The 13,650-nt window shown below is 36.2% G+C and overlaps 1 protein-coding gene across 2 annotated transcripts; it reads right to left on the reverse strand.

Moving 5' to 3' along the window:
- Positions 1-640: 640 nt before the first annotated feature.
- Positions 641-6,358, reverse strand: LOC119288102. 2 transcript variants are annotated; one of them, XM_037567721.1, is made up of 9 exons: positions 5,103-6,358; positions 4,948-4,990; positions 4,769-4,865; positions 4,485-4,632; positions 3,417-3,518; positions 2,749-3,013; positions 2,239-2,293; positions 1,536-1,605; positions 641-1,159 (listed from the first exon to the last, which is right to left on the reverse strand). In XM_037567721.1, exons 1-9 carry the CDS (start codon positions 5,159-5,161, stop codon positions 1,138-1,140), a joined length of 861 nt encoding a protein of 286 aa, XP_037423618.1. In that variant the 5' UTR covers positions 5,162-6,358; the 3' UTR covers positions 641-1,137. The 2 variants fall into 2 exon arrangements, with proteins under 2 accessions (XP_037423618.1, XP_037423619.1); XM_037567722.1 differs by lacking the exon at positions 4,948-4,990.
- Between the last annotated feature and the right edge of the window lie 7,292 nt (positions 6,359-13,650).

A 13,650-nucleotide genomic window follows, 5' to 3' on the forward strand; every position in this document is an offset into this window, starting at 1 on the left:
TTTCCGTATGAAACCCTGATACTTCGAAAGAGATTGTCCATTTTGTACACGAAGTGTATCCGGTTTTTCCCATAACCCTCTCAACTTTTTAGCACATGCTATGTGAATGAAATGATGATACCATGCCAACTTTCAACCTTTTCAGAGTTCATTTGAAATGCTTTTCAATTTCAAGGTCTTATAGCTCAAAAAAACCAAGTAAATGCTTTTATAAAACTATAATAGCGAAAGGAATCAACTAAAAAGCTTTTATAAACCTCTAGTATTTTTTAAACTAAAATTATATAAATTTATGCAACTAAAATTATCAAAGTATTTTCTGTTCAAAACATGAAAAGCAGAAATAATTATCATAAAAGAAGTTTTGTTAGAAACTTTAGTACCAAAAAGCAGAGGTCAGTTTTTTTTGTCAAACCTCTCTAATTCAGTCATCAGTGTCTTTTGAAAACTGTTACCACAATGTTGGTGGTTTATTGAAAAAAAAAATGATGGCGGTTTTCTGAATTAGGGTCCCTAATTATGGTGTTTTTTTTGCAATTTACTCTGTTAGATGATTTGTTGCGTCTAATACATAAAGGGCATTATTATTCAATTTGATCGTGTGTACGATTTTGATCGATTAGTAAGCTAGAACAAGAAGTGAGCCAAGTTAAGTTGGCAGACGAAACACATAAATCTGAATGGATCTGTCTCCAAGAACCACCTAGGTATTATATGCAGTGCAAAATAAAGCTCTACATAATTTGCATGTTCATGACCATTCCTTACTTAGTTCTCGAATCTTAATTTTCTGTTCTTCTATCTCTTTTTTTCTAAACCTCTGAAGCTATAGCCTTGCATTGGTCTTCTCTACTTGCTGCAGCTCCGCATAGTTGTAATCGACAAGCACCTTGCAGTGGGGAGTTTCCGTGTACCTAAGTGCTCGTTTTGCTGCATCATTCATCATACTCGCTCCATTTTTGCATGTGCAACTTGATAGCGACACTGGTCCAGATGTATGCCACAGCCGTGCTCTTGTGGGGTAAAACTTAATTATTGATGCATATCCGCCCTGCTCAAGAGCATGGGTAAAATAGTGTGTTAGAGGGAGGCCGAGCTTCTCAAACATAGCGTCGAAGAAGGAACTTGCTGAAAAGGTCAGTCATCTCCGTAGCAAACCCTGTACAAATATAGAATCTGTTAAGAGGGCTAGAGACAGCTGACAATTACATTTTCCATGAACAGGAAAAGGTGAATGTGAAGGTTACGCGTAGGATATAATGTGATGCATATAAAGCATAGAACATAAATCAGCCCATGGACATTTAATTAAACAGGAGAGTAGCAACTGATTTTAACAACTACTGCAACGTTTGATGTCTAACTATCTTTCTCCCTAGTGTTTTGTCTCTCACTCTTTATCTCCCTCTTAATTTCTTTCTCACTTCACCAGGATGTGTACATATGTTGTTTGGGTACAAACAGAGTAGGCAATCACATGCATCTGTAGATGGAGATGCGGCAAAGAATTAGAATCCGGACAGAGAGAAGGATACCTTTGGCGGCACCGTGTCACAAACAGGAGGTTGCAGCAAATCCCGCTCGAGAAGAAAGCAAGTCGATGGCCTAGCAAAAGAAAGGAACAGTCAGCCAAAGGCAAGGAAATCTGAGGTGCAGATCCGCATATGTACCAAAAAGAAAATTATCTCTTTTCTGGTCCTCTATCCCTGCTATTTAAAAAGAAGGATCTGCACTGATAGAAAGAGGCCAAGGAGCACCAAAATAAGGACAATAAGCAAAGTAACCATCCGAAAAATAAGAACAGAGCATCTTCAAGATTACCTATGTACTCATTCAGAAAATCACAAGCAACTGAACTAACAATTGAAAAAGGTGCCTGAGATAGAATCCCATACATTCTACATGAAGCTATACGCATAAATAACAACCAAGGCGAAATCAACAGAAACTAAAATCTGTGCACTACATAATACTTTTAGGAGATCAGATGCACAGTCCCATACAAATATGAGGCAGGTGTCATACAATTTCTAGATGTGAAAGATTTGCATCATACCTATATGTACACAGTTTCTAATGCATTCACATATTTTTCTTACAACCTATATGATAATCCAAGCAGGATTTTTCTTTCTTGCTATTTATCAGGAGACAAAATACAGTATAGTATACCCAACGAATAAAGTAAAGAATAACAAAAGAATGTCTAGTACTAACACCACAAGCTTAGAGCATTACCTGTGTCATTGAAGAAATGGAACAACCTCATAACAGTGGTGTACAGTCGCGCTGCCTACACACCACAAGATAATCCCGTGAATAAATCCCCCATTGCAAGAAACAAAAGATGGTTCATATAAGCAAGCACAACATTAATTTAAGTGAACTCTGTGTTCCCATGCTACATTCATAAGCTTTGTCTAGCTCTGTACATGGTGTCAATTTTCAGCTCATCTTTATCCTACAACATGCATATATTACACAAAACAAATGGATAAGCAAAAAATAAATGAAAAGTTACAAATGGTCATTAGCAAGATAAATCAATCAGCCAATTTGTAAATGGCAAACCCGCTTGATGGTAGTCATCATCAGCAACTCTTGCTTCAGTAATGACAACCGACCACCACATACAACCATCCATTATACATAAAGGGGAGAAGTAAATTACCTTGGATGAGAACTAATTAATTATCAAGCTGTTGTAGCTGCCAAACATGCCACAACTAAATACACCTCTCCTCCTACCTCACCGCGGCCATATCTGCACTTTCTTCTCTCTTCCAGCAAGATGACCCACGTTCTCGATCCAGGCCGCCGTGCGTCGTCGATCCGGATCCAGCGCAGGTCACCGTCGTGGGAAAGCAGGGGTGGCCTGGTGTTCATGGTGCTTGTGGAGGAGCAGGGGCAGCTGAGGAAGTGGTGGTAGGGGGAGGAGTAGGCCCTTGTCCTCAGTCCCCGGGACGCGAGTATGCCCTCAAGATCGTCCGTCGTCGGCGTCCACGTGTCCTTTCTGGATACCAACAAGAAAAGCTAGAGAAATATAAAAAAATCATGTCATACTACATTTCCTACCCATGAGCTTATCAATCAAGCTGAGGTGAAAAAATATTCACAGGTCCACCAGGCAGTAACCCATAATGCCTAGCAAAGTGAACCATATAGATGGAAACAATATAATAAAGCCCAGATAAAGCAATCATCCATTAATTTTGTTGTAGCAAAAACCCAAATAACATAGGATGCAAAAAAAGAATTAAAAACAGAGAAAAGAATTCTAAATAGCACATGGGAGGAGATGTAGCAAGCAAAAATTAAAATTTTCAGAAAAATGAGAGAATATCAGGCAAAGTAAAAGTGAGAGTACAACAAAATGTGCACAGAAAAATGAAAGAACAGAAGTAGAGTTGAAACACCTGCAAACGGGTTGGAGACGGCAAGGTCGCCGAGAAGTACGTCTAGATGTGAAAAAATTGGAAGCATAAGCATCAAATCTGGTATTTGTGCTTCCTCCCAAACTGAAAACCAGAACATTCAAAAAAGGGCAACCTGGTGCATGTAGCTCCCGCTTGCGCAGGGTCCAGGGAAGGGTCCGACCACTTTGGGTCTATAGTACGCAGCCTTTCCCTACATTTCTGTAAGAGGCTGTTTCCAGGACTTGAACCCATGACCTCATGGTCACAAGGCAGCAGCTTTACCACTGCGCCAAGGCTCCCCTTCAAAACCAGAACATTCAAAAACTATAAATTAATTGAGCAGGACAACTTCATGTCAAATTAGATCTTAAACATATATGTCCTTTTTGCAATGACTACCAGCTAAAAAGATCCTCAAGTTTGCATAGTATAAAATCAGTTTATGGCAATATTAACAGGTGAAATGCCTAAAATGATTACGCTGGATCATCTTAGTCAACGTTCCAACAAATAAGGTTATGACCATTCCTTATCACCCATAGCACAAACCATTTGACTTTCAACTCAGCTACACAATCACCCGAAAGAACCTATCTGATCTCATGGGCTCATCACATTTAGAGAGAGCTTAATAATTAACTACATAAAGCATGGGTATGGATAGCACATGGAAAGGAAAACCAGAGACAAACTTTAATGCTTTCACCAAAGCATGGCAAGATAATATGTTTGTCTAGCTAACACCACTTGATTATATATGAAGAGACTACAAATCAAACATGGTAGTAAATCAGGAGTAAGAACACCATAACAAGAATCTTGGCCAACAATTAATCAAATTGGAGATGGGAAATAAACCAAGCCGAGATATATGTACAATCATTCAAGTATAAATCCAAGGAAGGTAAATACCATATTCTTTTCTGTTCTACAAGTGGGTAAATCAAGTTTAGATCATTTGACAACAGAACTGACATCTAAAGTATATTATTGACAAACACAGCCCATTCATTGGCACTCCGCTTTCAAGAATCATACGAAAGCAATGAAAATAGAAGGCATGTTTACTTGTTAAATACACATGATAGCGAACATAGAGGCCAAGAATACTTGTCGACGCATTGAAGTCCACCAGAAATAAATAGCTCTCCACATTCAGGGGAAGTGCACATCCATAAAAATGCCTCTGCATATTCGTTGTTAAACAATGGTTTTCCTAAACATATAGCATGCCATACACATTTGTCAGTACATATCGGAACTTTGTTCGCATTTGCACAAAACCCAAGAATTAATCTCATTTGGAGCCTGGGCCATAGAAATTCAAACAATGCTTCAGCAAGAAAACATACCTCTGAACTGGACAGAAGCAATTGCTTGCAAAGTGGTGTGGGTCATCTTTTGTGGAGACAAAACCAGAGCGTCAACAGCACACGGACAAACTTTAGCCTACCAATAACATGGTGACACATGAATCAGAAATTACAAATGTGAGGATGTAGAAAGATAGTTGGGACACGAGCGCCTGCACCTGCAGGTCCATGTTTTGAGAGCTGAAGGGAGAGGAGGGAACCCTAGCACAGAAGAGACCTTGCCCAATTAGCGGACAGGCGCCACGCCCTCGACTCGATTTCCTACGCGGACAAGAACAGCCAGCAAGCGCGCAGGGTGAGAGGAGAGGAATACCTTGGGGGTGAGGAGGGAGGGAGGTGAGATGAGGGTGCAGCCAGGCCAGGGAATGGCATCGGCGAGGGGATGGAGCAAGCATAGACGAGCAATCCACCTCGCCACCACTCTTCCCCCCCTGTCTAGCCATCCACTTCACCCTTTCCTTCGCTATCATCGCCGGCGGCCCCGCCGCTGGGAGGCTGCATCGATCCCTCCCGCTCCAGTTCCCAGCGGCATCGATCCCTCCCGCTCCAGATCAGGAACTGGGAGTGAAGAGGAGACGAGGAGGATTGTGGATTATTATTTTTCATCGCGTGGGTGTGGGCTAGGTTTTCACCGCTCCACGAAATTCATCCACACCGAAACGAAAGCAAAATCAATATTATTCTCTGACCCCATAGGTAACGAAGGCCCACTGGTCATGCACCTTTCAAGACCACACGAAGGTGAAACAAGAAGGAACGATGTAGAAATTGCCAGACAGGTAAAGTGTATGGCAGTAAAATCATCTAACGGCCCAGCTGAGTTAGCGCTCGCAAGTCCTTCAGCTGGGCGGGTACTCTACGATGGTTTATATGTTCGATTGGACAACCCTCTCATATAGGCAGAGTTTGAAAAATGGTTCTTTTGTAGTGTTTTCCATGAGCCAGACGAAGAACCTTGGCACGTGCCTACACATTCGGCTTTCCTTATTCATGTCGAACAACAAGTCCATGGTGCCATCTTGATTGTATTGTACAGTTAAAGCTATCACAGTGCAGTAAGAAACATTTACAAGTGTTCTCATTTAGTAGATAGTTTTCAATACATAATACATGCAAAGATGCAAAATAGGTGCTGGAAACCACTGCATTTAATTTTATATTGCTACATACCACTGAGAACCAAGGTACACCAGCAAGCAGAAAATATCTAAACAGAGATGTAGGAAAATACAGAAAATGTATCTTTTCAAAGAATATTTCCCAAGAAGTAACATGCCAGTACACTATCCAGTTGCAATTGACCTCAAATGGAGATCATAATTGTCAGTAAAGAAGAACAAACATATTGGCATGTCAAAGTGTACAAGGTCAATGCCTCAAGAATAACTTATCATTGTGTTCTAGTGATTGTTTTTAGTCCGTTGAAAAATAAACACCCAAACCCAACAAATGACCTTGCGGGGAAAAGAAGATTGGTCAAAGAACCCAACAAATGGAGTGTTTGATGCCCATGATTAAAATATGATTGCTTCGGTCAACTGACCGCAGCCCTCAGCGAAACTATACTGCATGTTAATACTATATATCTTATTTTCAGATCTGAATATCCAGGCTATCCATGGACACATAAAGAATCTACGGTGGCAACCAGAAGGGGATAAATCAAGCTCATCGCAGACGAGGTTGGGGTTTGGAAAATCAGCGAAAAGAGCCCCACAATCGACAACCAAATTGCAATAGCACAACAGAGTTGTGAATTATAGTCGAGTAGTAGAATTAACACAGACAGACAGGCATCTGCTACTACATACTACATACTAGATAGTTAGATAAGATATAGATAGAGATGGACCAAATAAAACCTCAACTCAGTTGGATTCAACAAGATGAGGGCGCTTGTGGGCATCAGCTTCCTCATCACTTGCAGAGTAATCATCATCACTGGCGGCGTAATCTTTACCTCCAAGATTAAGATTGATCAGAGCCTTCTCGTCTTCATCAGGCACGTACCGGATGTAGCCATTGCCTATGAGGCGCACCTCTTCCTCAGGGGTAGCAATTCGGCAACTGCGTTCAATTGGGTCCATATCCTTCCATCCACGCACAGGGTGTCGAATGGGGCCTTCATTGGCCTCGTCCTCATCGACCTCGTAGTAGCCGTAGTTGTTCAGTCCATCGATGACCTTCTGCCGGAACACCTCAAACTCCACATCAATCTTGGCAAGGTAGGCCGCGTCCTCCTCGTGCTGCCGCTTCTTCTCTGCGATGAGCTCCGGCGGGTCACAGTCGGCTAGGCAATCCAGGTAGTCGGCGCTGGGGAAAGGCTCCGGCTTCAGCGCGAGTATGGTCATGATCTCGCTCTTGGTCAGCCGACGCTTAGATTTGCTTCCACCTTGTGCTGCGTCTGCTGCTGGAGCCACGGTTGCATTGGCCCCAGCCTGCTTGGGGACGAAAGATGACAGCTTGGCCTTTCCCAGCATCTTGTCCTCCCTCCTCGCTGATTCGAGCAGATCCGACGATCCCTCCGGCCGCTGCTCACCGCTGGATCCGGCCACCGCCTTCCTCCTGCAGAGGGGACGCGTAACAGGACCATGGCCGCCGGCCACCGCACCCTCCGTAGACTTGGCGGCGGTGCACGGCCTCATCATACACTTCCTCGCCGCCGCCTCCTTCTTCTTCTTCTTGTTACCCGCCATGGCCTTGCTTATTGATCGCCGAGCGATCCCTCTCCCCTCGACGATGGATTTCGCGGCTCGGTTGCCTGCGCTGATTTGGGGATTTGGGGGAGGCGGCGGCGCCGTCTGGATCTATCTGCTCCTATATAAAGAAGAAGAAGAAGCGGAAGAGGAACCCTAGCCGATCGAGCGGGCCCTTCTTCACTCCGGACCCAGTCGGTATCCGCCTGGCCCCTGACTCCGAACACCACTCCAGTTGGGCCGGGCCCCTGCCTGCCACTTCCTCTATCCTCTCTTTCCTTTTCCTTTTCCTTTTTCTATCTATCTATTTTCCTTTCTTCCCTACAAAAAACTCTATTTCTTTCTACCCCTCAAAATGAAAAAAAATATATTTCTTTCTCACCCTCAAAAAACAAATCTATATTTCCTTTCTTAGACACATGCTTTTGGTCCGGAGTTAGATCGACATCCTTGAGACTTATCTTGTATTACCATGAATATTTTTTTTAAAAAAAATCTTAATTTCTTTTCATTTCACTCCATATCTTTTCCTAAATTTCTTTACCACACCACCCCTAGACTCCAAACTCGGCGGGCGCCTCTATGTCTCGCTTCACCATAGATGGAGGGAAGCCTCATTTTTTCCCACCCTTTTCTTCTTCTTTTTTGCTTTATTTTTAAAACTTTTGTTTACTCTTCCAAATATTCTAAATAAATATATTTAAAAGAGCACTTTGCATATGCCATCTGGAAAAAAATGTTAGCCAAGCATTTCAAAAATATTAAATCTGCATAAGAAAAATGTTTCACATGTATACAAGAATACCATTTGTATGAAAAAAATTGATCATGTATTTATAAATTGTTAACCAAGCATTTAAGAAAAATGGTTACAAAATAATTACAAAAATGTAATCCCCTATACTACCAACTCGACGGGCTCCTCTATGTCTCGCTTCACGAGAGAGAGAGGGAAGCCTCACCTCAAGGGAGGCACGAGATGGGACGGCAAAGGCGCACGGGAGGCCATCGCCTCTTCTTCTTCTTCTTCTTCTTCTTCTTCTTCTTCTTCTTCTTGCATCATTTTTCTTCTTCCAAATAACCTAAATATATGTCTTGTAAAAAATACTTTACACAAGCCATTTGAAAAAAAATGTTAACCAAGCATTTGAAAAATATTAAATGTGTATAAGAAAAATGTTTCTCATGTATACAATGAATACAATGTGTGTGAAAATAATTTGATCATGTATCTATAAAATGTTAATCAGGCATTTGAAAATGCCAAATGTATATAGAAAAACTAATGATCACGTATTAAAAAAATTAACCTTGCATTTAAAAACAAATCTTTATCAAGCATTTAAAAAATATTAACCATGTACAGAAAAAAATGGTTAATCTTGGATTTGAAAAATGTTAATCAAGCATTTGAAAAAATCTAAATTACTTTACCACCACCCCTAGACTCCGAACTTGACGGGCGCCTCTATGTCTCTCTTCACCATACACGGAGGGAAGGCTCACCTCAAGGGAGGCCACAACCTCAGTTTTTTCCACTTTTTTATTGTTCTTTTTTGCCTTACTTTTAAAAAATTGATTATTCTTCCAAATAATCTAAATAGATATATTTTTAAAAGCACTTTGCATATGCCATCTGAAAAAAATGTTAACCAAGCATTTGAAAATATTAATTGTGTATAAGAAAAATGTTTCGCATGTATACAAAAATACCATCAGTATGAAAAAAATTGAACATGCATTTATAAATTGCTAACCAGGCATTTAAGAACAATGGTATAAAATAATTACAAAAATGTTAATCAAGCATTCGAAAAAATGTTCAACGTGCGTAGAAAAATATGTTGCCCACGTATTAAAAAAGTATAATCTTCCATTTGTTAAAATATTAATCAACTATTTAAAAAATGTTAACCATGTATAGAAAATAAAATGTTAATCTTGGATTTGTAAAATGTTAATCAAGCATTTAAAAACAAATATGTATAGAAAAACTGTTAACCATGTATTAGAAAAATGTTAATCTTGCATTTAAAAAATATTTTCAAGAATTTAAAAAATGTTTGTATTGTATTTGAAAAATGTTAATCAAGCATTTGAAATTGCTAAAAATGTGTAATTAAAAAATCTTGACCATCTATTCCAAGAAAGATAATCTTTCATTTAAAAAATAATTGACCGTCTAAAAAATGTTAACTATTTATAGAAAAAATGTCAATCTTGTATTTGAAAAATGATAATCAAGCATTTGAAAATGTTTAAAATGTATATATTAATAATGTTGACCATGTATTCCAAAAAAGTTAATCTTGCATTTAATTTTTTTTTTCTTCAAGCACTTGAAAACAAGTAATCCTGCATTTAAGAAGTGCAAAAGGAATGTATACGGTGAAAACCGATAAAGAAAAAATAATACAAAAAACCATTGAAAGCCAAGAAAGAAACAAAAAATCAAAGAAAAAAAAGAAACAGTTATGAAAACCATGAAAGGAACAATGACAAATGAATGAAAAAACAAAAAAACATAGTATATTGTCGAAAAAAAGAAAACCAAGAAAACCAAAGAAGAAATAAGAGACCAGGAGTACTTTTGTTTATACTTCCAAATAATCTAAATAAATATATTTTCAATAGCACCTTATATAAACTCTTTGGAAAATATTAACGAACCATTTTAAAAATGTTAAATGTGTATAGGAAAATGCTTTTCATGTATACAAATAATAGAATGTGTATAAATAAATTGATCATTAATTTATAAAATTTTAATCAGGCATTTGAAAACAAGACCTATCTTGTATTACCATGAATATTATTGAATAACAAAAAAGTGTGTTTGGACTAAAAAAATCTAAATTTTTTGCAACCACCACCCCTGCGCTCCAAACTCGACGGGGCACACGGGAGGCAAGCGCCTCATTTTCTTTACTTTTTGTTTCTTCTTTTTTGGCTTTATGTTTTCATCTTTTGTTTATACTTCCAAATAATCTAAATACATATATTTTAAAAAGCAATTTACATAAACCATTTAAAAAAATATTAATCATGCATTTTAAAAATGTTAAATGTGTATAAGGAAAATGTTTCTCATGTATACAATAAATACAATGTGTATGAAAAAAATGGATCATGTATTTATCAAATGTTAATCAGGCATTTGAAAATGCTAAATGTATATAAAAAACTAATGACCATGTATTAAAAAATTAACCTTGCATTTAAAAAAATCTTAATCAAGCATTTAAAAAATGTGAACCATGTACCGGAAAAAAAATGTTAATCTTGGATTTGAAAAATGTTAATCAAGCATTTGAAAATGTTAAAAACCTATATGGAAAAAATCTTAACCATGTATTGAAGAAATGTTAATCTTGCATTTAAGAAAATGTTAATCAAGCTTTTGAAAGTTTTTAACCATTTATACAAACAAATTCAAATCTTATATTTGAAAAATGTTGATCAACCATTTGAAAATTGTTAAAAATGTGTATTTGAAAACTGTGTATTCAAAAAATATTAATCTTGCATTTAGAAAATGTTAATCAAGCATTTGAAAAATGTTAACCATTTATACAAAAAAACTAACCATGTATTATAAATTCTTAATCTTGTATGTGCAGAATGTTAATTGAGCATTTGAAATAATAAATACATGCATAGAAAAAGTGTTGATCATGTATGAAAAAAATATTAAACTTGTTTTTGAAAAATGTTAAACGCGTATTCAAAAAAATGTTCCTCATGTATATGAAAATGTAGAATGAAAACTGAAAGAAACGACGATAAACAAAAAACAACGAAATTAGAAAAACTAACCATAGAAAAAATAAAAAGAAACGGAAACTGAAGAAACAAGTGCGAAAGGAATGGAAAATGGTGAAACCCGATCACGAAAGAAAACCCGTTGAAAGCGAGAATAAATATAAACATGCTTTATTTTCACTTTTCTACTTTTATTTATACTTCCAAATAATGTAAATAAATATATTTTAAAAAGCACGTTACATAAATCTTTTGATAAAAATGTTACTCAATCATTTGAAAAACGTTAAATGTGTATAAGGAAAATGTTGATCATGTATACAAGAAATACAATTTCTATGGAAAATATTTGGTTGTGTATTTATAAAATGTCTAGGCATTTGAAAAAATGTTCAAAAAACCATTTGAAATGCTATTTTACCCATTTCAAAAATATGAAATGGTTATAAAAAAATGGTGACCATGTATTAAAAAATTGAAATATTGCATTTAAAAAAAATGTTAAACAAGCATTTAAAAAATTTCTACCATATACGGAAAGAATATCAATCATGTATTTTAAAAATGTTAATCAAGCATTTGAAAATGTTAAAAATGTTGACCATGTCTTTAAAAATGTTAATCTTGCATTTTCAAAAATGTTAATCCAGCATAGATAGAAAAAATGTTAACCAGTTATAGGAAACAAAATGTCAATCTTTTATTTGAAAAATGTTAATCAAGCATTTGAAAATTGCTGAGAACGTGTATACAAAAAATATTGACCATGTATTAAAAAAATAATCTTGCATTTATAAAAATGTTGATCAAGTATATGGAAAATGTTAACCATTTATAGAAAGAATGTTTACCATGTATTTAAAAATGTTAATCTTGTATTAAAAAATGTTAAAAATGTGTATACAAATAATGTTGACCATGTATTTAAAAATGTTAACCATTTATAGAGAAAAATGTTGACCATGTATTAAACTTTTATTTGAAAAATATTTATATTGCAAATTTAAAATTCTAAAAATGTGTATAAAAGAATGTTGACCATTTCTTAAAAATACTGTTAAACTTGTTTTTGAGAACTGCTTAGAAAAATGTTCCTGACGTATACGAAAAATATAGAATGAAAGCAAAATAAACAAAGGAAAAAAACCAAAGAAATAAGTGCAAAAAGAATGAAGGAGGTGAAACCCAATAAAGAAACAAAGAAAAAGAAACTATTGATAGCCAAGAGTGAAACAAAAAATTAAAGAAAAAAGAAGAAAAGGCTATGAAAACCGTGAAATAAACAAAGAGAAACCAATAAAAATGAAATAGAAAATAAAAAATGAAGCATAACTTCTTATAAAAAAGAAAACCAGAGAAGAAATAAGAGATCATGAGTACGTCGGGCTCACACCTCTATTCTGGGTCACCCATTAACCCTTGTGCTTGTCCTTTTATTTTTTTTTAATGTTTTGCACTCTAGCTTCTTCTTCCTCGTCTAGTGTTTCAAACTGAGAGCTCGAGAGGGAGAGGCAAGGGTGATGCCATGGCGATTTCTTTCTATCAATATTTCTTTTACTTTTACTTAGAAAAAAACTAATTTTCTTTTTTACTCCTAAAAAACTCTATACTGATTTTAGTCCTCCTAAAAAATATCTTTTACCAATAATACTTTTTTACTGAAATCTTATTTATGTGTCGTTACTAAACTCATTGTCCTTGGACCTTCAAACCCTAGACTCTTACGCTTGATTATTTTCCTTTCTCCAAAGCGGTTAGATGGATGACGTAGGTGAGGGCTCAATTGTGTACATCGCTGATGTAGAGGCCAGCAGTTATCCCATTTTATGAAACAAAACACATAGTTGTGAATTATAGCCAATATTTGACACACACATAACACACTACTACCAACACATATAGATAGATGAATAGATCTGCTACACATGTGCTAATAATACATATACTTAGATAAGATAGATAGAGATGGACCAAACCAAACAGATGCAGAGTTTTGGTTCTAGGGAGCATATAAAAATGTTAAACTTATAAACTTATATTTGAAAAATGTTAATCAAGGATTCAAAAATATTAAAAATGTGCATACCAATATGTTTACCACGTTTTAAAAAATGTTAACCTTCTATTTGAAAAATGGTAATCAAGCATTTAAAAATGTTAAAAATATGTATAAAAAAAGGTTAATATCGTATATGAAAAATGTTTTCTAGCATTTAAAAAATGTTAAAATATGTATAGGAAAAAAGTTGACCATGTATTAAATTTTTTTGTTAAACTTGGTTATGAGAAATGTAAAATGTGTATAAAAAACATTTCCTGACGTATACAGAAAAGTTAGAATCAAAATCAAAAGAAACAAGGAAAACAAAAAAACAATGAAAAGCGAAAAAGAAAGCAAAGAAA

This window comes from Triticum dicoccoides, chromosome 4A, assembly GCF_002162155.2.
Source record: "Triticum dicoccoides isolate Atlit2015 ecotype Zavitan chromosome 4A, WEW_v2.0, whole genome shotgun sequence".
NCBI lineage: Eukaryota > Viridiplantae > Streptophyta > Magnoliopsida > Poales > Poaceae > Triticum > Triticum dicoccoides.

What these genes read in the sequence shown, in the direction of transcription:
- LOC119288102 (XM_037567721.1), bottom strand. Translation starts at nt 5,161, where the DNA reads ATGCCATTCCCTGGCCTGGCTGCACCCTCATCTCACCTCCCTCCCTCC. An exon ending in CTATCATGTGTATTTAACAA is followed by an intron (nt 3,519 to 4,484) that starts GTAAACATGCCT and finishes TCTGGTTTTCAG; the next exon opens with TTTGGGAGGAAGCACAAATA. An exon ending in GTGACACGGTGCCGCCAAAG is followed by an intron (nt 1,160 to 1,535) that starts GTATCCTTCTCT and finishes ATATTTGTACAG; the next exon opens with GGTTTGCTACGGAGATGACT.